Source organism: Chanodichthys erythropterus, chromosome 10, assembly GCF_024489055.1.
Source record: "Chanodichthys erythropterus isolate Z2021 chromosome 10, ASM2448905v1, whole genome shotgun sequence".
Classification (NCBI taxonomy): Eukaryota; Metazoa; Chordata; class Actinopteri; order Cypriniformes; family Xenocyprididae; genus Chanodichthys; species Chanodichthys erythropterus.
The window spans coordinates 57,903,090-57,930,999 of NC_090230.1; the positions used below are offsets into that span (position 1 = coordinate 57,903,090).

Below are 27,910 nucleotides of genomic sequence, written 5' to 3' on the forward strand. Positions count from 1 at the left end.
TGAGTTTTGTCAATTTACAGCTTCAGTTTAGTTGACATTCTTTTGCAAATTTCTGTTATTATGTTCCTCACTGCATTTTCATCTTCATAATAGTTTTTGTTAATGGTAAACCATGGTAGTTACTTAATGGAAGATTTTATTCAAAGCAACTTATATTAACACTAGTTAAAAGTAACAACCTGAGGTTAAGGATGTTGATCAAAGGCACATTGGTGACCAGATCATCCCATGTGGGATTTGAAACTTTAAACTTTTGGTGGCCCCCACACTTTAACCAGTACACTATACTATTCTCACGACAGCTAGCAGCTCTATGGTTCAAACCTTGGAATGCATGTTATGCCAGTTATATTCAATCACAAATGTCGAACATTTTTGCTTTGACCAGAACAGGAAAATAATATGGCAGGTCAACACCTGCTGCTGTCACATGATCCAGTTAGCAATGGCTGAAGTTATTAGTAAACTAAAGGCATGAAATCATCATCTGTGATATGAAATTTAAAGGTGATGTTTGTAATTTCTGTGCCATTAGCATCATCAAAATTAATTATAATTAATTGCAATTGCAAAAGTAATTGCAAAAGTAATGCTTTTCTGAACACACCCCCTGTTTCGATGGAGAAAGAGACCAAACTCATGTCATTGTTTCGGCTTATGTTGCTATATCAAAAACACATAGATCAAAAATAGCTCATGAGCACATGTGAACAGCTATGCAGCTATAACAGTGTACCATATTTCTCTTTATATATGTTTTCGTAATTCAGTTTAGACATAATTTGCAGTATGTGGTTTGCATTAATGAAATGAAAGACTGTCACCTGGTTTCACCTGGTTCTTTGCCACCTGGATAGGTGGTGGTTATGGCATATGTTCCTCATCTAGTTCTTGCAGCATGATGTACACTGCAATGATTGCAATGAGTGCAGCTTTCTACACAGGATATACATAGTATGGTTTTAAGTTGTCCCCCCCCCCCCAATTTCACAGGAAGTTTTCAGGAATAAACTTATTATGAAACATAGAAAGGAAGGAGTTATGTTGCAACGTTTACTGTAAGTTATGCAGCCATGTTTACTGTTATGTGTGACCTGATAGCAACTGAAATTTGGATTTTAACCTTTTCTTTTATTTTTTATATGTTCCTCTGACCTAGTTGTTGGAGACTTAACGTTTAAGTTTTCTAAATTTAAGTCAGACTCTCGACTTGTTACGTAATCAAAAACATTTTTTGCTCCATTATTATTTCTGTCTGAATTTAAATTGTCCTAATTTAAAAACATTACCTTCAAAATCCCAGATTTGCTGCTTATTCCAAGTTACATCATTGCCAAACAAAAACTAGAAATGAAGAGAGGGTGGGAGAAAGTGAGAGAGAGGTGTGAATGTTGTGCCCCTGAAGCCACAAGCGAATTATCAGCAGCATGGGGGAGTGAGCGAGATAGTCACACACTTGTATTTGTTGTATTTTTACGCAATTCACAACAAAAATGTGTTGTTTTATCGACAAGCTGGAAGTACTTCCACAGAGAATTTAAAACTGTCATTTTCTGTTACACATGTAAATTTCACTATGATACAAGAGGCAGACATAAGTTGAGTACAGCCAAACTGATCTGAGCCAATCAAAATGTCCTGTTTAAAAAGATACAAATTCGTAAAAACAAAAGAATCAGTTCTTATACTAGAGTGAACTCCAATCAGGGGCGTAGTTTGTGGGGGGGATGGGGGGGAGGTAACCCCCCCAAAATTCAAATGCTTCGGTTACAAAACCCCCCAATATTTCAACATGAAAATCACAGTAGATCAAATGAAAAATATGTAGAATTCATTTATTTTGTAACAATAATTTTGTTTCTATTCAAATATGAGTTTGTCATAATAAATTAGACAAAAAAAAAAAAATACTCTCCCTCCATTGAACCGATTGGTAACGCCCAACCAATGCGCGTCACACTTTCACCAAAACAACGCGAGTGGCGCTCTAATGTTTGAATGGAGAGCACGGGTAGCACCAAAAAATGAAGAGAACCGTTGCCCAGCCGACTATATTAAACTTCTGTTCAAAGAGGGACATTAAAAAGAATAAAACATGTACTGAGAAGGAGGTATGAGAATATTGTAATAGCTAAGTACACTTTAGCTAGCTAATCCCTTGCAATTTAGCCATAACTATCAGTGTAACTTTAACCAGTATCCAAAATAGTCGCCTGTTTTGTTAGTTCATTTTTCAATAGTGTCTGTAATTATCAATGACAAAAGTATTCACATCGGTGTTTGTTTTCTTCCTAAATTAATCTGACTTTTGAACGAATTGGCTGAATGAACGATTTATGTTACTAACTCAATAAAAAAGCGAATCGCTGCCGCTTACTGGCGGTTTCAATATTTGACATAATTTCTTTCCTTTTAGAATCACAGTCATGTTAGAATTTTATGAATGGTTATACATACATTTCATAAAGTTATGAAGTATAGATAGATAGATAGGTAGATAGATAGATAAATAGATAAAGAAGAAATAAATTATCCAATAACGCTACACATAAAACAGATTATTATTATTTTTTAATTAAAAAATAACAGGCAGCAAACCAGCGTTCAACCCCCCCAATGTTGAAACCAAATCTACGCCCTTGACTCCAATACTAAGACAGAACTGAGGATCTCCCCACCACTTCTAAAATTTCCACTATCCAGTTTAGACGCATTACATTATAATTACATGAGTGAAGTTATTACAGTACACCCATCTAATCTTCCAATTAATACCAAGGTTTAAAACCAGCATCTTACCTCTTCCTGTTAATAGTTCTTTCGCCATCCCTCCTCCTCCCCTTCTCTTCCTTTTTGTACAATTTTGCCTGTTATAGGGGGGCAATCAGAGCTCGAGTAGAATATCCTCTCTGAGCCCCTCTAGCAGACAGCAAGAAAAATCTGTTTACCACTTACGCTAATATTATATGGGCACACAACTCATGAATTGATTGTTAACAATCAATCAAGTATTAATAAAACACATGGTGGAAAATTCGGCCAAAAGTTAAGTAGTTTAACATTTTTCATGCAGGATTTTTGGGGAGTGTTATCATGTTACTCATATTCAGTTTTCATTAGATTACGAACACTCATACTTGTTACATTTACCATTCTTCAACTATTTTTTATGGGCAAAATTCAGTCATCCAGTCCATTTTTGGGAAAATGTTGCTAATGTGACTGCATCTTTAAACTGTATAATTGATGTTGTTGAGTGATTTTTTCTTTTTAGTATTGGTTATAAATCAATATTGCTTTTTATAACATTCAGTATTATAATATTCAGTATGTATATTTTAATATCAGTTAATGTTGTGCTCAGAATTCTTTATTAATGCAGTTCGGGTTTGTCATTCTCTTCCAGATAATAAACAAATGCATTTTTATCTAATTTAAATAATGAACTGCAGACCTTCACATTGATGTCAGGGAATTAGAAATAACCACTGCCTTAAGCATCCATTACATGAGTTTGGCTGATGTTATTTAATTTTGGAATACATGTTGATTAAACAAAGACACTTGTGGTTTATGTGGTTTAACTGACATGCAAGAGATGCAAAGCATAAAGTTAAAGAATGTTATTAGCAGATGAATAGGGTATATTATACTTTTTAAGACTGCAGGATCTACTCCTTAAGATTGCCTTCAGAGTTAATGATGAATTTGAGTCACAGATTAATCACTCTGAGATGTGAAGTTTAAGATCTTTCTGGTCATAATTTCAAGATGTTGCATAAAGTGCCTTTTGACTGATTTGTATGCTGATATAAAGTGCAAAAATCTTGGCACAGATTCTCACCTGGAAATAACAACATAGAGAATGAAGGTTTTTGGAAAATTGCCAGAAGAAAGAGAGTTATAATAAAGAGGTTTCTACAGATTTTAACAGATTTTAAGTCTACAGCGTACAGGACTCATCTAGTCTCAAGAAAAAAAAAAAGTCACTATTTTACAAGGTAGTGATTTTGTGTGAATTTGTACAATGTAATTAGTTCAGAAACATGTGATTTTCAGAAATAAAGAGTAAGCATGAAGGTCCACCAACAGATCATATGAAAATGTACCAATGACATTGAACCAATTCACCAAAATGTAAAATAGATTCGAATTGCCATGAAATGGGTTGAAAGAGACATGCACTGTTTGAAAGTGAATACAAAAAAGTGATATAACTAAATATTATTGTTTAATTATATTAATATATCAGAATTTCTTTTTGAAGTGTCATCACTTCAAATGAGTTTTGTAATAACTGCCAAACCAAGAGCACAAAGAACTTCTTGAAGACTTCCTTTCCCAAAGTGCTTTCTGGGAAAACTTTGTCCAATCTATTTTTGTCTGTCCTCTGGGACAAGTGCTTGACTCTAGATAAAGAGCCATCACTAGTAAAGACATTTTTGGCAGATAAGTGACACAAAGAACACAAAAGATATGGTGTACACAGTTAGTTTGTCTTTGTTATAGAGCATTTCAATCAGGAATGTCCGCATTGCTTGCATTGGAGGCGTCAGTTGTAGGAGTCAACAGTGACACATACTGTGGCGGCTCGGGTCATTGGTCACATAAAATAGAGGAAATGGACTGTTTCTTGACCTTAGTGAAAGTTTTGCCATGTGACTCATCGGCTTCCCATCTAGCATACTTCACCAGTGTGCACTTCACTGGTAGTGAACTAGTAGGCCTACTTTTATGGCAGTACGTCTTAACACAGACCACCATGTACCATACTCTTTGCAGTTTCATTTCAAGTGGAAGCATATAGCTAAATTCATTACCTGAAAAACAGTCATCTTTAACCCATTTTAGCCCACCGACAACTATAGTTGCCGCAGAGTATGGTTGTCATTTTCCTTTTGTAAGTTTTTTTCTAGATGTTTTCTATGTTTTATTTCTCAATGACATGCAAGAAAACATCCAAATAAAGGATTTCAAGAACAAAAAATAAGGTATTCACTTCCTTCCTGTGACATGAGGCTGACTGGGTTTGTGGTCCAGGGTCACATATAGATGTAATTTTTTCTAATGAACAATGAAATTTAACATGTTAATTCACAATGCTCTGTTGGAGCAACTTAATTTTGCACTTTGTTCTGCACTATGTTCCACCACTTTAAGACTAATGGATTTGTTGTTTGTTGTGTTTTCATATTCAAGAGATTATAAGCTAGATGCAGCTTTTTTGTGTTCGCATTGAATGTTCTTCGACTTTGATTGATCTGTTGAAAGCAGTTATTTTGAGTTAGATGCATAAATGTTCTCCTCCTATTCAAATTTTACATTGAGGGGTGCATACAACATATTTGCCCACCGGCAACTATATATAAAAAAAAAAAAAAACCTGGGAAAAATTTCCCTTTGTAAAAAAACACTACACACCTATAGACTGAACACATAATACGCATGCGCATGATGTCACCACTTTCACAAATTCATGCTTTTATAATTTACACAGAGACAATAAATCTATCGTTTTCAAAAACATGCACTTTGCAACCTGTTTTCAAAATTTTTCATTTTCAAGCCCCCAAAACACTGTTGTCATGTAAATGAACGGCCAAAACGTATAAAAAGTTTTCAGTTTCTAGTTGAAAACAGTGTTGTGTAAACTGACCCTTTATCATAGACCATTTCCCCCCCCACCTAGTCCTCACTATAATATCTACACAATCATATTTGTGACTTTCAGCTTATGCTTAGCTATGCCCAATCACTGAACTCTAGTTTGTTACAAACAAGCTGTATCTGAGCACTTGGACTCAGCTATTGTGATATCTTCAGTTGATTTCCAGTTGTTTTTGTTAAACTTTAGGTCTCTGAAAATCTCTTATATTTTGTCTCTAGCAAAATAAAAAAGCTAATGAACTCAAGAGAGGCCCTCGGGTGTTTGGTCTTTGAGACTTGATGCCGTCAGTCGAGATGGAGGGGGTGGCTTCAGTGCTGCGATGCAGATGTTTTCCATTTGAGCTGGGTAACAAATCCTCATTGTTTGGGTCTCACCAGCCCAACAGGCGCAACATCACAACTGTGCATTTTTATTACCTGTTTTCATACTCAACTGAACAACTTACATACTGAATTCTTGACAGATGCTACGGTCTGTCTGGAAATTAGCCTCTGCGTGAGTGATATTTCAAGATGACTGGGCCACAGATTACGTCTCTTACTGCTGGCCTATTTCTGTATGTTACTCTGAGCTTTGGTATGTGTCAGCATTCTTGGTGTGAAATAGATCTAGCTTTAGTATTCTCTCCAGATGAGAGGGGCGTGGAGTGTCATGCCAGTCTGTAGGGCATGTAACCAGTGACGAATGCACTGCCGGTGTAATTACAGCCCTGCAGTCACATGAGAAATCGCTTGCATAGATGCAGAGTTTATGTTGTTGTAATGCACATTAAAGAATCATCTGCGTTTATAAAGGACAGAACCACAATATTCACAGTGCATACAGCACATAAATATATTTTTGATATACTTTGTGATTTATTTTAAAGTGTAAAGGGCCCAAATTATTTATTATATTTTGCTAATATTTTAATACATATTTATGTTTATGTATTTAAATATATTTTAGTTGTTCTTGAAGTATTTTGGGCCATGTGCCCAAAATATATTTTAAAAAATACCAACAAGAAATTAGCTTGGCCTTTTCCAACTGTTTTGAGGTTTATTGTCACTGTTTTGTATCTACATTTATACATCTTAAACAGTGTAAGTAGACTTCTGTAGTAATTACTCCGTCAAAAAGTATTGCATTACTTATTAGGGACTTTAAGCAGCAGCTGCTGATACAACGGCAATGGCGTTCTGGCATTCTGTTGTGCATGCGCGGATTTAACTGCAACTTCTTGACGTTCTACTGTAACCGTCTACTACGGGAGATTAGCCGATTTGCTGTAGTCGATAATATGTGACAGATTAGATAAGTAAATGTTATGTTTTATGGTTATGTGGTATTCTAATTGTATCTGTATGTCATTTAATGCCAAAAGCAACCATTATCTTGCTTTTATTTAAATATAATTTATTTTCTATATGTCAAATGATTAAATTATCCATTATGCTCTTTGTTGTTGCTTAGCGATTTTTGCATTTTTTAGCTACGGCAGTTGACAGTTTACTTCCGGTCACTGTTGCCATACCATCAACAGCTGTTTCTTAAAGGTACAATTTGTAAAATTTTTGCAGTAAAATATCCAAAAACCACTAGGCTAGTGTTATATATTTTGTCCAGCTGATTACTAACAATATCTCTAATGTTTTCAACTACTTGTAAATCATGAGAAAATTCCCATTCTAAACAGTGACACGGGGCAGTGCAGTCGCCTGTCAATGACGCCAGTTACCTTTGTTACCGCCTTTACTGACGTAGAAACCACATGACAACAGTGCCGTGGACAAATGCGGAAGACGTAGAGTCTAGCGTCCAGCAAACCACTAGCTTGCTTCAAGCAGTTCCTTATTTACTTCTTGCACGTTTTATGGTGGATTGTGTTAATTATTTATGGAACATAATTACTGTTTACCATCTGCCGCTGATTCTGTCGACAAGGACAGCTCCCGTAAACTCATGACCGGAAAAGCGGAAGCGGCGCCGGCGACTGTGTCATAATAAAAGTCCCGCTGTTCGTGAGGCGTGTGTTGATCGATCGCTCCAGCTCCTCGTTCAGCTCCCGCAACACTCAGTCCTGCTCTGCTTCATACTACAGTAACGTTAATAATCGCATCCACGAACATGAGTTCTTCCAGACTCCAATCCCTATTCTTTTGCACCGTCCGTTGAGATGGAGACTACATGTCCCAAGTTTCCACTCTAAAACTTTACGTCATCAAACTACGCCTTTGTTTTGAATAGGCTTCTAGCGACCTCTAGCGGAAAAAAATATCACAAATTGTACCTTTAAAGTCCCTATTACTATTATTATTACTTTCTAAACCTCGACCAGTTAAACAATACAACAACAGACATGAAACTGCTCTTTTAAAGGTGATAGAGAGGATTTTTCCGTCGACTGAGAATCCAAAGACTGTTACTGAGTTTTTGAAATGAGCGCATGCATAAGAACAGCCCCCCTCCTTCACAGCTCATTTCAAAGGAACGCCTCCCAAAACTCATGCAAGAGTATTGGAACACGAGTGTTATTCGCTCGCTGTGTTGTGTTAGTGGATTCATTATGCCGGACTCACCGCAGGTAACTCATAATCCGCAGTTGTTACTCCTGTCTCCTGACAAAAACATTGCATGCGGCGCCTGTGGAGTGTGGAAAGTTACTGGAGCGTGCAGCCGCGCTCGTCTCTCACAAGGAACGTCATGGCAGTGATTGACAAGCCAGAGGGCCAATCCGCGCACGTCTCTCACAAGGAACGTCACGGCAGTGATTGACAAGCCAGAGGGCCAATCGTTTACGCGATGATCACGTAAATGATTGGCTGATGTTTTTAAGGCCCTACCTCGTGCACAGATGATGTATATTAATATTATTACTTTCAGTGTACCTAATAAATAGTCTATCAGTTAGTAAAGACAGTTTCAAGTAATATTGCAAAAATGTATAAAACAAAACATCCTCTTTAGCACCTTTAATTCTATCAAATAAATAATATAAAATTGTATAGATTTTTCTTGTACTGACCAAAGCATTTTAAGGCAGGATGTTACATTAATAACATACATTTTAACCAAATTGAGCTGATATCGTGTAGTCTGAATCTGGCATTACAGGTGCCAGAATGACAATTCATACAAACTGTATATTTGGCTGATTAAGCTGATGACTTTTTTGGCCCGGATGAATGAAGTTAAACAGACACATCATGAGCACTTCCAGTTGGCAAGACTGTTCACAAGGGGGCATAACATCTGATGCCAAAACAATCTTACTGTTTCTTTCTTGTGTTTTTCTGTGTGCCTTTCATGTGTTATTTCAACAGGATGATATTAGTATTCATCAACTCCTTATACATTCACTCTTAGAAGAAAAGCTTCTATATAGAACCTTAAAGGGTTCTGTCAGCCACTTCATTGGAGGTTCCCATTATGGGGTCATTTTATGGATTTAGTTTTTTATTCATTTTTAATTGTATTTAAATTTTATGAATTAAATTTTATGAATTAAGCAGTTTTATGAATTAAGCAGTCATAATGTAAACATTATGACTAGGAAAAATAAATAAATAAAATGTTAAAAATGTAAGAATCATGCAATCATTTAAGACATTTCTCCTTACATATAACTTAAAGGAGACCTATTATTGCCAATTTTTACAAGATGTAATATAAGGCTCAGGTGTCCCCAGAATGTGTTTGTAAAGTTTCAGCTCAAAATACCCCACCGATCATCTATTATACCATGTTGTAAATGTCCATTTTTCAGTGTAAGGAAAAGAATGCTGTTTTCATGCATGTGTCTTTAAATGCAAATAAGCTGCTGCTCCCCACCACACTTTCCAGAAGAGGGCGGAGCCTGTACAACTCTGCCTCGGGTACTCTGCTAAAAACTAAAACATCGGTTTGGTTTTGATTATCATCTCTTTCGTGGCCATGCTAACGTGACATTGCAGTTCTTTGTCATCATGAAAGTTTATTTGCATGCGTTTTAAAGCCGTAACAGTTTAAACTTCTGATATATGGTTTTCTGAGTGCACACATCCAGAGCTTGTGCACAGAAAGCTGGCTGTCAGACGGCACGTCCTGTGAGTATTAAGCTGATTTCTATTACACATTTTATTGCACTTAAACTGTCAAATACACACAAGGTTTATTTTGGTTAATTGAATAACTTTAGTAGCTTTAATAAGAATAGATTTCTTACTTAAAGCAGAACTAAGTAACTTTTTTTACCTTCATAAATAGTTTTCTAAGTCCTTACGATGGTTAATTGACTTGTAGTGGTGTGTTTGAGGCAAGCACTAACCCCCTCTGGCACGTCAACACCAGAAAACAGCACTTGCAAGTTGAGCTGCATCGACACGACAGAATCTCGTCTCATGTTCACGTTCACGCGAGAGTGACAAATGCTTTACGGTAATTCAAAAACAATGTATATATTATGACTTTATAAAATAATTTCGAAAATTACACACCTCCATCGAGTGTACTGTATTTGAAAATTACCCACCTCCTCTTTCTTGTACTGTATTTGCAAAACTACTGCATTGGTGAGCATTGTAGTCGTTGTAGTCCAGAGCTGCGCTTGGAGTATTTATGACAGTGTGATTCACTGAAGGAAACTGTAGGGGGAGCTTCTCAAATCTTACTGAGTTCTGCTTTAAATGCTGCTGTTCAATGCTCTGGCAAGGAGATAAACATGGCGGACCGTGTACAGCACACTCAGGGGAGGAGCTAAGTTTCCGTCATGTCACCAATCATGGGTAGGGCTTCCCCCTACTAGAGGCACATTTGTTCTTTTAAAAGAATCTTACCCCCGGTTTCACAGACAAGGCTTAAGTCTAGTCCCAAATTAAGGGCCCTATCATACACCTGGCACAATTTGGCGCATTATCGGTGCATTGCTAATAGGGCCCTAAGTGTTTGAGCTGTTTTAACTGAAAGCTACTTGCACTGCCAAATTTTCAAATGTCAGTGCCATTGTTTTGTCTCAAAATTCACACCAGTAATGGTTTTTCTTCTTTTAAAGAATGTTAATAAAAGCTACTTAAATGTACTATTTGAACTAAGGCCCAATTTCTGGCTTAATATAAGCCCCGTCTGTGAAACCAGGTCTCAGGATTCCAATGACCTTTATCAGCCCCATCTGAATTTCATTTATTGATAACGGTCTTTCTCTGATAAAGTTTCTCCATCATTTACTGATAATAAATGTCTCATTGGCAGTTCCAATTCTAGCTAGCTGTGATGGCTAAGGCCACACTTACCTAATAAATAGGCTACTCTATTTCAATTGTTCTAGTTTTCGCCTTATTTTATTTCTTTGAGAATTTGATTTTGTTTTGTTTTTCTGCTTGTTTATACATTTTCTATGCATTTATTTTTGTTTTTTTAACAATTTACCCAAAATATTGTGTTAGAGGTACATGTTGTCTTAATGTGTGTATTGAAGATCAAATAGCGGCACTACATTTCATTACTAGTGCACGCTAGTGATTGAATAAACAACAACTAGACAAAGATATGGGTGAATGTAATTTCATGTTTATGGAGTTTATTGTAATTTCATGTTTATGGAGTTTATTTATGGAGTTTATTATTTATTTATTTATTTATTTATTTATTTATTTGAGGTTTGATTTATTGAATTGAGATCCCCTGTAATTATAAAATGGTTTAGTCTGTTTTGTTAAAAGGGTTGAATTTTCTGTGGGAGAGTTAGTTCTGGTGAGGGATCCCTGGAAAAATATCTGAGGCCCAGAACTCAGTGTACCGATGGATCATTTATTATAGTTTTCTTTCTTTCTTTTCTTTTGTTTTCCCCTCTTTCTTTCTGCACCTTTGTGACCAATACATGACTGTTGCAGTCAATAAAAAGAAAATTTTGAAGCTTCTCTGAATGCCTCCTGAAAATGTTATGGAAGAACCCTTACACTAGTCATCAGATGATTTGCAAAGATTTATGGGCTTTTTTTAAGTGAAAACTTACATGAAAGGGTTCATGTTTTAGATGCTGTGATTATGTTGATATTGTATATTTCTCAACGTAGTTTCATGGCGGTCTGTAATTATATTATGTTTTAGTGATTTGTTGGTGAAATCATTTGAACGTTTCCACTCACACCACATTAGGTTTAGTGGTACATTTTCTTACCATTTTCTTTCTTTGTACAAAATGCAACTTCATTTGCGAGATCTGGCTGATATTTCTACATTTATCTAAATTAACAGATGAATAACCACCGCAAATTAAATCCCCCATTATATGGGTTATTTTGCAGCAAGGTAAATGCAGGTGCAAACTTTAGCAATCTTACAAATAATCCATTAAATTACTCTGGAGTAGAAGATAATCAGGTCTTTCCCCTTTATTTACTCGTTCTCAACATGTCAAAATCAGGGATTATGTTTCAGTTAGCATACTACTCAGCTTTTAAAAGAAGACATAAAAAACCATGTAAGCCATTTCCAGTTAGCTTTCATGTAAAATCCAGTGGCATCATTCACTGACGGATGTAAGGGTCTAGTTTTAGAGGCACATTTGTTCACATCTGGATAACATATCAGTTTTCCCTCCGTGGAGACTGACTCACAGGAGAGTGCATACTTACTGCAGCAGTGCTCTGCTCTGGAATTTGCTCGTGAAATGGTGTCAAAGCGAGCCAAGATATTTGAACAAGCTCAAGAACCTGAATAACCTACATGTGTGGCTCAGTTTTCCTCTATGGTCATGTAAAGTGAATTAGAATTAGATCACCTGCAGAGAGGGACTGTCAAAAATTTATGGAGTTAAGGTTATGATGTGATATGATTATATGATATATAACCATGGACAAACTTTTCTCATATCTTTGTCATATGTCATATTTTCAACCAAATTTTCACATTTTCTGAACAGTGCTTGTCATGTTAAACAACCTAAACAATTATTTTGTGCAGCTCACGACTGGAAATGGATGACTTCCTGTCTTTAGTCATTTGTCATTCACACTGAAACAACCGCTTAAGTATTTAGTTATGAGCTAAAAGGCTAATGGTTATGCTTGTCTGAGCAAATATCACAAACAAAGCTCAAACAATCTAGATGTTTCAGATATAAACCCTGAAGATGCTTTTAGATAGGATTATCTTGATGTGATGCAAAAATACTTGTCACACAAGCTTCAGTTAATGCATTAATATGAATTGAAACTCACTGCATGCACCAATTAACTAAACTTATTTGGTCTTATTGTCACACAAAATGAATTATTTCCAATTTAAAACCTCTTCAATTACGTTACTCTCAGTAGTTTGACACAATTTTTCTATTATATTTTCAGGAAAAACGAAAAAGACAAGCCGAGATAGAGGACAAAAGAAGACAACTCGATGAACTTGTTCTACAACTTCAACATTTCAAGGTAAAAACTCTTTATATCATCTCTGAAAGTTTGACCTTGCACCAGTACAGCAAATTAATAAATGAAATGTCAGCGTTCAATATGTTTGCCTACATGTTTACATACCAATGCATTGCAGTCTCCAAATTAGCTTAAATTTTTAAAACAAATCATTTGTCCAATTGAGTCCATTTGACATCAAGAGGTTCATGTGCTTGTTTGAAGTGTTTTTTATGCACATTTTAAGAATTTATGCACATCTCTGCATTTCATCTAAATCTTAGAGAACTAATACTTGCATTTTTGTCTTGATGATAATCTTTTCTCTCTGCTGGAGTCTGAGTCAGGCCAACATGTCTGACCCTATAACACTTGAGTGTGTTATCAGATAGCCAGAGGTTTGCCTCATTTACAGAGAATTGCTCTGTGGTGTTATCACACAAATTTTATGGCAGTTAGTTTATACAAAAAAAAAAAAAATCAAATCAACCTCAGTTTAAAGTCATTCATGAAAGAGATTTTGTCTAGGACTTGAGGGAAAAAAAGGACTTGAGGGAAAAGAAACGCTTACTTTCAGTGACTGCAAAAGATTTGATAACGCTCTACTGCGAGACATTTATAAAGACCACAGAGAGACTAAAAGATAACCATGATAGCTTATTGTGAATATGTTTAATGAAGAACTTAGCACACAACAGCTGACAAGCCCTAACGATTAGCTAGATAATCACATGTGCAAATCCTGGGTGATCTTCACAGCTATAGTGTGAATGTGTATTGTAATGAAAAGGCATGTTTTTTCAAAAAGCTGAATTCAAAGTGAAGACTTGACTGAGAAAGAGGAGCATATCCAGGAAGAGAGATGTTTGTTTAGTAGTGGGTGTAATCAGATTCTGAAGCTAGTTCTCATAGGAAAGTACAGCTGCAATGCCTGTGATTAATGGCTAGATTTTGTGACAACCATCAGAAAGATTTGTATCTCAGTTTATTTTCTCACAGAGGGATAAAATATCATGTGAAATTCTAAACATAATGACAAAACAATGTATGCTGTGCAGATACTTAAAATATTCATTATAGATATAGGCTTATACAATTATTTACTATTTTTAAATAGAGTGCAACAGTCGGTTTTCAGAAGTAAAAATCTCATTCATTATAGAGTAATTGATTAAAGACATACCTCATATATAAATAAAATCAATGTCTTTAAATCAGTAGTTTTATATTTATCTTTTTTAATTCAATTATGTCATTCACAAAGTTTCATGGGATTGTAGTTCTTTAAGTTAAGGACAGTCTTGTACCATTTTTTCCAAATACTTTCTTTCTTTAAATCAAAAATTTTTATGTGATTTACCTTGTCGCTTTTTGGTTTATGACTTGTAACGCTTTACATTAGCCTATTTTAAAATGCCCCTATTATGCTTTTTCAGTATATATCTTTCATGTTTATTATAGCTGTTTGCGAATGTTAAAGGTCTGGAAAGTTTCAAAGAACAAAGTGCAGATAAATTAAATGATTGTCTCCCAAAAATAGAAGTGATTCTGAACTGCCTGAAACTGCATGAATGATCGTTTTCACACATGAATTTGCACCTCTGAGTCCAGACCTTAAATTCATTGAAAGTCTTTAGGATGTGTTGGAGTAGACTTTACAGAGTGCTTGACTCTTGCATAGTCAATACAAGATCTTGACCAAAACAGTGTATATTAGAAGGCCAATCACAATCCAGTATCCCAAAGAGCCATGTAATAAATTATATTACAGCTTTCCACAACCAAACCTTAAGAATATAATGTAGTTTTGTCAAGTTATGAAAATCTGAAAATGAGAGTTTAAACACAGTGTTTTAAACACCATTTTAGAAGTGCTTAAGTCTTTGAAACCAAACATGTGGGTAGTCTTGAAATGTGGGTAGTCTTGAAATCTAAGACTGCATACCTTCAGCAGCTTGTGAAACAGTCATGAGCTTTCCCGAGTTCCTGTGGTTGACCCTCGTGGAGGTGATGACTAGGCGTAAGGGGTCCTGAGAGACCTCATAGCTCACATAGCTAGAGTCAGTTCAACCACAGCTGGTTACTTCCTTAACAGCTGTTCATGTTGGACAGGTTTTAAATGTATTCAAGTTTACATAAGAATGTGGCAGCACATGACATTTATATTCTGAACGTAAATGTCAAACAATGCACATAAAAAGGGTTTTCTTTGGTAAACCACAGTCCACACAATAATGAGCTGACTAAAGCATAAACTAAAATCCTTTTTTAGATTCAGTTGGTACATTTAGGCTACATTCACCCAGCAGCAGAGTACTGATGCCTGTCCTGTTTGGAGCGCTACAGTAAATATGGTTTACGGTGTGGTACAGAATGACATTCTATAACTGTATTGACCTCAAATTTGTGAGTGTTTTTTCGTTTTCTTTTTTCATGTGAGGTTTTGGAAGCTCACAGAAATGGATCTTGAAGCCATGTGTCACCCAAAGTTTTAAGATCCGGTTGCTGTCTTCCACAAAGATCCTTCCACCAGTTTTTTGGAGTCTACTCAGTTACAAAGACTTAAACCAAAGATGGTCAGAAGGTCTCCCAAGCCCATCCAAACCCCTTTGTCAGACTAGTTTTGTCAGACTTAGAGACCAGCAAACCACCTGGCTATTTCTTTTTCAGCAGGACAATTAAAAAAATGCTGGTTAATTATGAATTGATGGATGAACTCGTACCTCACTTGGTTTCATTTATTAGATTACATTATTCTTCCGGTGTAGTGGATGTTGCCATCTTTGAAATGCACTTTATTCATAGCATTACCCTGGTTCCTTCGACAAAAACCCAAAAGGATTTTTTCATTGAGATGTAGGCCATAAATGAACTACAACATGTTCTCAGAATTTCAGTGTCACCATCATTACACTTCTGACAACTATTTCAGTCTTTATTTAAAATCTACAAGTTGGAAAGTTTGAGTTAGAATAGCTTTGCAAAAGCACAAGTATTAATACAAAAAGGTAGTAAAAGTGGACTAGTGAGTAGATGAGTTTACCTATTTGGTGTGGTGATGTTTAAGGCCCCAGTATACTTCAAGCAAAATCGAAAGAACAAACTGATGTGACGACATTTAGAACAAAATTAGGCCAAAGCAAAGTTCGTTTGGAATACCATGGTGATTATGTAATAGGAAGGCTCTGCCTTCTCCGACACTTTTTTTACCGTTGGGCCAAATGGTTCAATTATATTTCCACTTGAGCTTGGTTCAACATGGCACAATTACAAACCAAATTCATGTTGTGATGTCACCACTCAGGATTGGTTGCTTGTCTGTTGCCTGGCTGCCAGTTTCTCTGTAACTGGTCAAGTGCACTATTTGAGCTAAGTTAACGCAAGTTAATAATAAAATTAAAATAAATATCTGATCATCCTCGATAATGCGGTCGCTATTTACATTTCATACCATCTTTAAACTCTTGTTAAGTTATCAGCCCCACAGTGGAAAATGAAACCATATCCGTATTAGCTGGCCGATATTGGCACAGAATGGAATGGTTAACAGTGTTGCGTAACCTGATATTGCTGAGTTCAACATGTTCCTGGGTCAACATTTTTGTTGATCCTGGAACAACATTCAAATCAACCAATCAGATTTGAGGGACAAGTTTACATATTATGTCAAATTTTGGCTTAAATCATAAATTGGTGCTTCTACATCAGTGTTATTATATATTATATTATATAGCATATATCATTTCCCTCTGATTTTTGGCGTAACTTATGGGTAGGGTTAGGGGTAGGGGTAGGAATAGGGTTAAGACTAAATTTTCAGACTAGTTGTTCAAAATATGTTGACCCAGGAACGCATCTAACTCAGCAATATCAGGACGTGCAACAGTAACTTGAGTTATGTAATCAGATTACTTTTTTCAAGTATCTAGTAAAGTAACACATTACTTAAGTAATTAATTTTACAACAAAATATTTAAGTTACTATTTCAAATAAGTAACTCAAGTTATTTTTTCACATTTATCAACTGACAGCTTTCCTGTCCACATGTTGAGCGAAATAGGGAGTAAGTGCAGAGGCGTTGTGTGTGCTGTGTAAACATGATGGTTATTGTAGATTTAGACTAAATGTGAACATGCATTTACTCATCTCACTTGCACAAAACAGATTCAGTGTTCCTCAAAATGAATAAAAACAGTGAAATGCAATCTCAGAATTTTACGCAAACCTGTAGTAAATTAAAAATATGAAATTACACAAATACACTTTATATATTTAATCTCACTTTATTAACTAATGTCTTTGCTGCTGACCTTTAATGATCCAATTCAACTATACTCATAAGCAAACATTATTTAATATGAGATTTAGAAATAAGAGTGTTGAACTTCTTTCTCCTGTATCCTATTCTTCTGTATTCCAGAATGGCAGCACAGCTGAAAGGTTTGTTTGAGCTGTGCCCTCTACTGTACAGGCATAAATATTCATTTCCTCCAGCCTGAGGCTTATTCCTTAACATTTGCCAAAAAATAGAACTTTTTTTGTTGTTATTAAAAAACAAACAAGCAAGCCCACCCCAGGTGAGAAAAAGTAACGCAAAAGTAATGTAACACATTACTTTTCATAAAAAGTAACTAACTCAATTAGTTACTTTTTTAGAGAGTAACGCAATATTACTTTTAAAAGTAACTTTCCCCAGCACTGATGGTTAAGCAATGAGAGTGGTTTGACCTGATGGTGGAAAAGCAGCTTATGGTTACAGGAATTATTCATAGCTGTCATGAGAAAAGAAAAGGCAATTGTCATCGGATCTGCACCTGCAAACTGTGCTATGTACAGCATATCTCGATATCTCACACCTCTTACTAATACTTTTGTCAATCCCAAACACCTGTTTGAACATATACTATAACTTCAAAGTTCCAACTGATCTAGATTTATGACCTGACCATAGAACATGTTTCTGTCTTACAGTCTAAAGCCATGAGGGAGAGATGGCTTCTGCAGGGGACACCAGCAGTGCCACAAGAGGAAGATGAAGGTCGTAGGAAACAGGTTGAGCAAGATGAACTTCACGTCAAAACACTAGAAGATGCCATTCACAGGTACAATAATGCTTTTCTGATGAAAAAATAATTCCATAATTATGAAACATGTTTCATGGATCTCATCTTAGTAAAATAAGTGATGTTTCTTGCGATTATATGTTTATTCCCTGCAACTGCATCCATTAAGCAACCACTGTCCCAAACACTGGAGTCATTTCCTCCAGACTTCAGTGGAATCTGTATTTCTGCTCAGCTTTGCTTTTAATTATGAGAACTTCAAAGCTGCTCATTTTAAGCTCATCTGGTAGATGTATGTGAAGCTCTGCAGATGCCATTTTAAGGTTACTCATATGGGACACATTGCCAACCCAATGTGCATTTTTGTTGATTACTCTCCAGCAGGATATTTTGACAATCACACAATGTTTTTGCTTCCAAAACAAGATGATATGACTCCATGACGTGCTAGAAAACCACCTAAATTGTGCAAGGACTATTACACATGATACTAACTATGGCTGTGGTGTAGGTTATTCAATATGACATGCTTGAATCTAATCACAAACAAAACTGGAACACATTGGGAATTTGATTTACAATCTAATAACAAGAAATGCAAAAACAAGAAACAGATGCACATAAGCATATACTAATAAAATAGCTTTCCATGATTGTTCATAAAATGCACATTCTTTTCCATTCATTTGGTACAGAAGTTCCCATGGCTAAGGCTCTGGAACAGTAAATTATCCAACAATAAGTGTTAGAGCATTGGAATATTCCAACATAACTGCTGTGAAAATTGGTGCTCTTGGAAAGTAAGTTGACTTAATTGAGGTTTACTGTATTAGCATGTGTTTTTTTATGAATGAAGGCCTGGAGGGTCTTTTGATTTCTCTCATAATATGTTAAAAGGCTGAAGTTGAATGTCTTAAGGCCTCTGAATGTTTGATGAAACTAGCAAGAGTAAATCTAGCTGAAAGAGTTTGAAATGGTATTTGAGGGCTAACTGGTTTTCTGGTTTTGATGGAATCAATTGTTATTCAGATATTTCAAGTGAGTTGTGTGGGAGTGTTTGGAAGATGTTTGGATTTTGAAAAACTCATATTACATAACTTATGTGCTACCTTTTTGTCCTCAAAAGTGATTATATAATCAGTTAGCTTGTGATTGAAGTGGATGATGTTCTTACACTATTTGACATTAATGAGTGGATGTTCTGAATTACATCGAGTTAACTACATATTTGCCCTTCCTTGATGTCATCCATGGAAAGTTAACATCCAATCCATTGTTTAGATTTTATTAAACCTCTGGGGTGGGCTTCCTCTCTGCACAGGATGTCATCTTAGAATGGGATGTTGAATTTTTCCCAAGTTAAACACAGTGGTGTCATATCTAAAATTAATTTGCATCAGTTATGACATAGGCAAAGTAGAAGAGTGAAATCTTGACAGTTAATGCTGTTGGCCTTAAAAGGGTCATTGTACTAAGAAACAAATACTTTTTTATGCAGGACACAAAACTTTGAGGCACAAAGTAGCAAGTAAACCAGATATCCACAAACATAACTCATTCTGCTGTGCTTTCTGAGTTACAGTATATCTGTGTAATAAGTATTTATTATTTTGGAAACTAAGAAATGTAGTTTACAAATGTCCTAGTCACTGACATTTTACATAATTGAACAGCAGCACAATTTGCATTAACTCTACTTATGGTTATTTAAAAAAAGCAAACATCCTTGGGCTGTGAGCTCCCATCTGTCATTGGAAGGGTAATTTAGTCAAATGGACGGGGCAACTGTTCAGAAGATTGTGTGGCTGTGCTGGTTGTGGGTGGCAGGTGATATTTCCTGTCTGGTGGGTGTGGGTGAAGGGGCAGGGTGGACTCGCACAGAAACCTCTCTGTCAGGACAGTGGCAGGAATGAAGGAATAGAACCGCCTCTGTGGCAGAAGTATGAGATTGAGGGAGAGGCTGGTGGCTATTTCTGTACCCTGCAGAGGAGATTCTCCAAAATAAATGGGTACTCAAGACTTTTTCCCAGAGTTGATGAAGAAGAATGAACTTACTGTATAGTGCCTCTGTTATGCCATTTTAAAGCTTCCTAATTTTGTTACTGAGGTCTCCTACAATAGGTTTACAAGCATCCAAGGTCAAAAAAAAAAAAAAAACACTTTATTTTTCTCATAATATGCATTGCAGCATCAGCTCTTACAGTGTCTGAAATGGTTTGATAAAGGATTTGGTTTCTCTAAACCCTCCTTTCCTACTCTGCTCTGATTGGTCAGATTGCCCAGTCTGTTGTTATTGGTCTGCACTGCTTTAATTGGTCAGGTGGCCCAGTCTGTTGTGATTGGTCTACTCTGCACTAATTGTTCAGATGACCCAGTCTGTTTTGATTGGTCTACTCTGCTCTCATTGGTCAGTTGGCCCAGTCTGTTGTGATTGGATTATCCCTTACAGTGCATCAAATGGCCATTACCATATCTGAATTTCAGCTCCGGATCTTCCTCAGCACTTGATAAACAGCGATACAAACAGTTACGATGGCATTGGTTTTACCTCTTCCAGACCTCAGCTACAACTACAGTCAAAGCAGATGTTGTTCTTAGTCAGCCAATGTCAGTGGAATTACTGACAATTCACCCAATAAGAAAAGTAGTTTCATCTCTAAAAGGATGATTAGACAGCTTTACAGAACATAACAATTTTGATACAACATACTGTAGTTTATTCAGTATATCCGCTTTAACATAAACATGCCAGACTTTTTTGTATTGGCTCCACAAAGGAATTTTGTCGAACCTAACATCAAAATTAATCAATTCCCATGTTGAAGGACAATTTAGACAACTCCTCAGTTTAAAAAACACAAATGCTTTTAAACCCATCTGAACCTTCATTGTAAATGTATTATAGTTGAAATGATTTACTATGGTAATTGACAGCATGCAAAAGATGCAGTTAACTGTTAACTGTCTAAAGAAGAAGGATTGTGAGTGGGAATGTTTTTAGACACTTGTAAAGGAATGACTGTCAGCAGATGAAACAGCATTATCGACAGATGGCTATAATTTTGAATTAGGAAAATATTGTCTTAAATTAATCAGCCTAACCAGTACATCACTCTTTCACAATAAACATGCAAAGCATGAGGTTATGCCTGCCTGTTTCAAAAAAGAAAAAAGAAAGAAAAGAAAAACAGCATGCAACGAGAACATTAGTGTAAATGGTTTTGGCTGTAGCTCTGATGGCTTTAACTATAGCTTCGGCTGAACAGCTATGCATCTCTTGCGAGGGCAGACTTCTCTTAAAAACTTATCATTACAGAAGACATCCCAGCCACTGAGTCTAAAGTAAAGCTCTAACTACCACGCTTTCCAGGAAAAACGTGGCGTTGTCATGATACTAACTCAGTCATAAAGTTCCCTCCCCGACACATCTGCACACGCACTGTTTATACAACTGTGTCATATGAGCTCCTAATATGGTGAAAGTGAAAAGTCTAAGGTCTCTCGTCCTGCACTGGAGTAAAGACAGACATAAAAATAAACATTACATCAGGGTTTCAGATAAGACTATCTGCTATTACTATAGTAAGACCTCTTAACATATCATGAGCTACTGAAATTCTTCCCCTGATTTGACTGAGTCAGCCAGCATGGAATATGTTTCATAAAGTTTTTGTGCAAGCTCAAGAACAGTGATACTGTACCAATGAGATACTATTATAGTTTTTTTTTTTTTTAGTTAACTATAATAACACCTGCTCCAGAACAATTAATATTAACAATTACTTTTTTTGGTTTATGTTTCTGGTTTTAGATCAGTGCTATTTTAGCCAGTGTTACCTGGGGTTCCTTTTCTTCAGTATTTAGCAAGAGAAAATTGAGGTAAATTTATGCAGTATTTTGCTGTCGTTACCAAAAAAGTCACACATGGATTCATTGTGCCATAATGAGCGTTGCCTTAGAAACAAATGGTTTCTGCGTCTGTGAACACCTCAGAGAAGAATCTCCATGTTGTCGTTTCATGATTATGGTAATGACAAAGACAAAGACACAATGTGAACACTGCAGAAGTCCCACAGATTTGCCTTAGAGTCCTTTAGATTTGACATCTGGTAAACTGGACAGGAAACATTCAGTCTATGTGTTATCATGGGAACAGGAGTGTGCGTGTTGGGGGGGACACTGTCTCAGACACTGTCTGAGTACAGGGACATCGCTGTAGTTTCACAATGATTCCAGCTGAGGTTACAGTAAAGATGCTTATCAGAGATTTTTGAATGATTGCAAATGGGTGAATCTCAAAAACAACAGGCCCCAATCACATTACAGCCCAAAATCATAAGAAATTATATTCTGCACAGCACAAAATTTAAGCCTGTTATTATTATTATTATTATTATTATTACAATATCAATTCAGATCAAGTCACATTTATTTATATAGCACTTTATAAAATGCATGTTGTTTCAAAGCAGCTTTATACAGTAATAAACAGGAAAATAATGATCAACATTCTTAAAAGTAATTCAGGAACCTGTTACCATTAATTAAATAAATTCATGGTTGCAAGTTAAAATTTTAATTTATTGATTTAATTAAACCTTTTGCATGTTGCAAAGATTTTTTTTCTGTTGATGGTAATAATGTTGATCATGACATTAAAATGTAAAATTTAGGAGGATCTATTGACAGAAAAGCAATATAATATACACAACTATGTTTTGAGTGGTGTATAAAGACCTTATATAATGAACCATTATGTTTTTATTACCTTAGAATGAGCCATTTCTATCAATATACATCGCAGGTCACCTTACATGTTAAGTCGCCATTTTGCGCCAGCATGTTTCTACAGTAGCCCTAAACGGACAAACTGCTCTACAGAGTACGTTTCGTCACTATGTTGTTGTTCTTCTTCTTCTTCGTTGGTGTTTTTAGAGGCAGCTTGCATTGTCACTATGTTGAATACGCAAGAAGAAGAAGTTGTAGTATTAGTAGTAGTCGTCTGGTTTATTAGAAGCATAGACCGTAAGTAAGAAGAAACCTCATTGCTTGACTGGCTACTCTCTGCTGTTTCCAACGACGACATCGTTTTGTGTCAGCCAGACAGCCACCGTAGCTTCTCTATGTTCTTCGAAAGGGAGGGGTGAGCGCCATTGGTTGCAGTTCGCAACCTCACCACTAGATGCCGCTAAAATTTACACACTGCACCTTTAACTTAATATAGTGTGTAATTTAAACTCAAATTTCTACGTTAATTGACTGTTTCAATAAATTAAGTTGTAGGAAGGGTTAGAAATTGTCTTGATAACTTGGGCAGTGGATTTCTAGTTCCCAGCATGTTTAGCATATGACTGGATTATGGGTTGCACAGGCTTGTTGACTAGTTGACTTTAATGCTCTGCCATGACGCTTTAAGCTTAACATCAACTAGTCACTGATCATGGCCTATAGAGGGCGTAACAGGATAAGAAAGTCTACAGTTACATTCCATATCCTACAGTTAATGACAACTAAATGCATACTATAGGAGTGCTTCACAAGATATGTTTGATTATCTCATCTGGATGCTCAATGTTGATCATGTGAATGCACATTTTAAGCAGCTTATTGTACACATAAGTTAATCGCTGTACTAAACTAATGCACTGCTGCGATGTAATGCACACGCATACGTGCAGATCATGTGCACACAGAAATATTCTGTAGCGGAGAAATGTATTATCAACACTCTTTCGTGATTTATCAATAAAATAGCTTATTTAAACTGAAAAGTTCTAGCATATATTTCTTAGTAATTAAAACCCACATCTTCAATACTAGTAGAGAGACACTACCAGGTAAAATTAATTCACAGACGATATCACTCTCTCACTAATACATTCATATAAATGTAATATTTACTGTGTTATTTTATCTGTGTATGATTTAGAACAAGCAGAAATCTGTGACAAATCTAATGACCCAAAGAGAAAATGAAATATAATGTAGGAGCAATAGCATTGTGGGCAGCTGTGTGCATTTACCATGTAGTTGTGCACAAGGCAACCAGTGTTCAAGTCTCAGCTCAAGTTTCAGGCTTATTTGTTCATTAATGATGTCATCATCAGCGACTAGTCAACGTCGACTTTAATCACATAAATATCGACTTCAAAAAGGGTGTTGAACGCCCTCTACTGTACAGGCGTGGATTTGCATTTCCTTAAGCCTGAGGCTTATTCATATAATTTTTGGTGTGATCTTTGTTTGATTTGCCAAAATAGATTTTTTTATGTTATTAAAAAACAAACAAACAAGCCCAGGTTAGAAAAAGTAACACTATTGCACAATTGTTATTATTTTTATTTTTTTTAATTAATTGTTATTAATTTTTTAGGGAGTAACGCAATATTTTAACGCATTATTTTTAAAAGTAACATTCCCCAACACTGATAATGATTTATGAAGAAGTCACTTTCAAACAAATCAGATTTCTGTTGGACAACATGGCAAATTCACGTGACCAACTGAAATGACTGGATTTTTCCACGACAATTCAAACAAAAGTAAATGCGACTGAAGCATAATGGTATTATGTACTTTATGTACCATAATTTAGGCTGATAAAATAATGTATATTACATAATTCTTACTGTTATGTGGTAAAATAATCTAGTAAGAATCACTATAGAATAGTGGAAATTGCTTTTGTCATTCAGAGCCACTAGGAGAAGATGATGCAGAGATGCAGGAAGCGTGAGAAATAATGCAGGAAGTGGGTGTGAGGCCTGTATGAGCTCATCCAGACACTGCAGAAGATGCACTCTTGACCTCTGACTATGCTTTGGAAAAAGAAAAAAGAGGAAACAAAAAGTCTGCTTTTTAAATGAGTCATATGGTCAACACCCATTGTATCGCAGCTTACAGTGTGACACTGTGTGTGGCACCTTTCTGTGATGAAAAGGATCTTTTTGATCCAGTTCTCTACTGACTGAAAAAAAAAAAAAAAAAACATTGAAATATTGAATAACTGATAAATCCGCTAGATAATAATGTGGTTCAAATCAAGCTTTTCGTGATTATTTTAGTTATTTGCACTTGGAAGTTCTGCATTAGCATTTATTAAAGAAAACATATAGCAAGTGAAAGGGCCTATGCAATCACACCTCAGAGAAACACTCCATTCATAGTTATGGATGTTGATGCTACTGTGTGACAGATTTCCTGTTTCTTGTGTTCCTACATTTACAAAATAAAAGTCTTTGTTGCTTTTTTGTGCGAGTTGTGTCTGTTCTGTGAGAGCTTTGGACATGAGTGTAAAGCACATGCTCATGTATATATCTCAAACCGAGATATATATATATATATATATATATATATATATATATATATATATATATATATATATATATATATATATATATATTATATACGTCCAGAAATGTACAGCAAATCCAATTGCAGCAATGTTTTTTTCTGTGATTCAAACACATTTTAAATCTGTTTTTATTGTGCTCTCTATACTTATACTTCAAAAGAAATCAATAGCTTTTGGGCAAACAAGTGAACACAATAAAACCATATTGTCAGACAAGAGACATTTTTGTTAATTAAGATCAATTAGAAAAAATAAATTAATTAATTAATAAAAATAAATAAAAAAATTATGTAAGGGTATTTTTCACTAATCTCAGATTGGGGAAGTTTTGCAACAATTACATTTGATTAATTACTATCTTTGCTATAATGTAATCAATTTCTATTAATCAAAAAAAAAAATGTTTTGTGTTTCATAGTTTTTTACTATTTAAATGTGTATAAATGCTATTAAGTAGCTGTTAATAAGTTTTAAAAAAAATATGGAATAATATTATGATAATTTGGAACAAAGTTATTCTTCTCAAATGAGTGTCACTGACAGCAAGTTCCTATTGTGACAACTTACCCCATACCACATACCTTAAACCATGTGTTTAATGAACTTATGAACTTATTTTTTTCTTGGCCAATGATGTTGCAATGTTTTTATAGCTTAATAAAATAAAAGACTTCAATGTGCCTCGACAGAAATTACTGCCCTAAGAAATATTGCCCTAAGAAATAATCAGTCAAATTAAAAAGTATTTGAACTAATCACAGTATACAGTATAAGCCTGTGTGAACACATTAGTTAGTCTTGAAAGATGCTTTGACATGATTCCACCACTAGATGGCCTTGAAGATCTTGCTGTATGTATCTTGCTAGCTATATGAGATTTAGTAAAATGTAAGTCCACACAGAATTGAATCATTTTTGGATATTTTTGTTTACCGCACCTTTAAAGACAGCAGTGTGTGTGTGTGTGTGTGTGTGTGTGTGTGTGTGTGTGTGTGTGTGTGTGTGTGTGTGTGTGTGTGTGTGTGTGTGTGTGTGTGTGTGTGTGTGTGTGTGTGTGTGTGTGTGAAAGAGATTAGGAAACATTGTATCCCTCCAGATAATTAATCACTAGCCTACTCATCCCTTGTATAAAAAAGTAGTGCGCTGAAAGAGTTGAATGTGCACTTGTAGTGTAGTTCAAGTCTTAAAAGTATATTTAAAAAAATGTACTTGCAAAATTATAATATTAATGAAACACAAGGACACTTCAGTGTACTTAAAGAGAGTACACTTTCATGACTGTTTAACACTGAAATTCACTTTTAAAAAATTGCACTTGTAAAAATGTTAAAAAATAAAATATTTTACTATAAATTACATAAGCACATGTTAAGTGCTTGATTATAATTTTAACTGTAGTGTGTTTGATATTACTCTTAAAGCTAATTCTGTATATAAAAAAAAAAAAAAAAAAAAAAAAGTGTTTTAGGGTCCAGGGGAGCCGGGACATTCTGCCTAACATCTCTTTTCGACTTCCACAAAAGATAGACAACCACATGGGTTTCCTTTTAATTGAATTAGATCTTGAGGTGTGTAAAAATCAAACGAAAAGTTCAGACAGTGCCACATGTTGATGCATTCATGGACATCCATTATGTTTGTATACATAGATAGCACATGTCTTATTGTAGATGGAATTTTTGTCAGGAATCGTGGGAAGGCTCCTTCTCTTTTGTTATTGCAGACCACGTAACCTCAGTGATCCAAACAATAGCAGGAAATTCTCATGGGCGGAGGCAGTGCGGGTTCCTGCGCCGGCAGCTTCCTCATTGGCTGCCAGCATTCACAATGAGTGAGAATGGAGTCCGCTGGGAAAAGTGGAATATGCATGGGTTAATTGACATTAAAGGGATATGTGTCTCATTCATTTCCAGAATGTGTGCACACGAGTGTACATTCCATGCAATGATTTCATTCAATGGGTAACACATCTGTATAGTTTAAAACTATTCAAAGTTCAAAGTGCTGATGCAGTAAACAGGAAATTTGGTTCTATGCTTCTGTTTTCTGTAAAGAGCACTGACATGCCTGATTTTGTTTCTTCAATGAGGTGCAAAAGGACACTTTTAGCAGAATGTCTAGACTGCCTTTTTCCACAGAACAAAATTAGTTACAAAAAATGTTTAAAAAAAATGCACTATATTAGAAGTGTTCCAAATTCGGAAATAGACATTCAAAAGTTTAGTGACATTTCATGAGTCCTCATATTTAAAATAGCTTTAAAAACATACTAAACAATGTTTTATTAAAAATGCTGAATGTTTTCTGTGATGGGTAGGTTTAGGGGTAGGGGGATAGAATGTACAGTTTGTACAGTATAAAAATCATTACGCCTATGGAATGTCCTTACTTTGATAGCAAAACAAACCCTGTGTGTGTGTGTGTGTGTGTGTGTGTGTGTGTGTGTGTGTGTGTGTGTGT

The 27,910-nt window shown here is 35.6% G+C and overlaps 1 protein-coding gene across 9 annotated transcripts in view; it reads left to right on the plus strand.

Moving 5' to 3' along the window:
- The window catches only part of LOC137028929 (PALM2-AKAP2 fusion protein), a 103,789-nt gene that overhangs the window by 6,771 nt on the left and 69,108 nt on the right, over window positions 1-27,910 (plus strand). For all 9 annotated transcript variants that reach the window (XM_067398339.1, XM_067398341.1, XM_067398340.1 and 6 more), the window contains exons 2-3: window positions 12,973-13,053; window positions 18,005-18,135. In XM_067398339.1, the coding sequence (XP_067254440.1) occupies window positions 12,973-13,053; window positions 18,005-18,135 (212 nt within the window). The remainder of the gene's footprint in view (window positions 1-12,972; window positions 13,054-18,004; window positions 18,136-27,910) is intronic.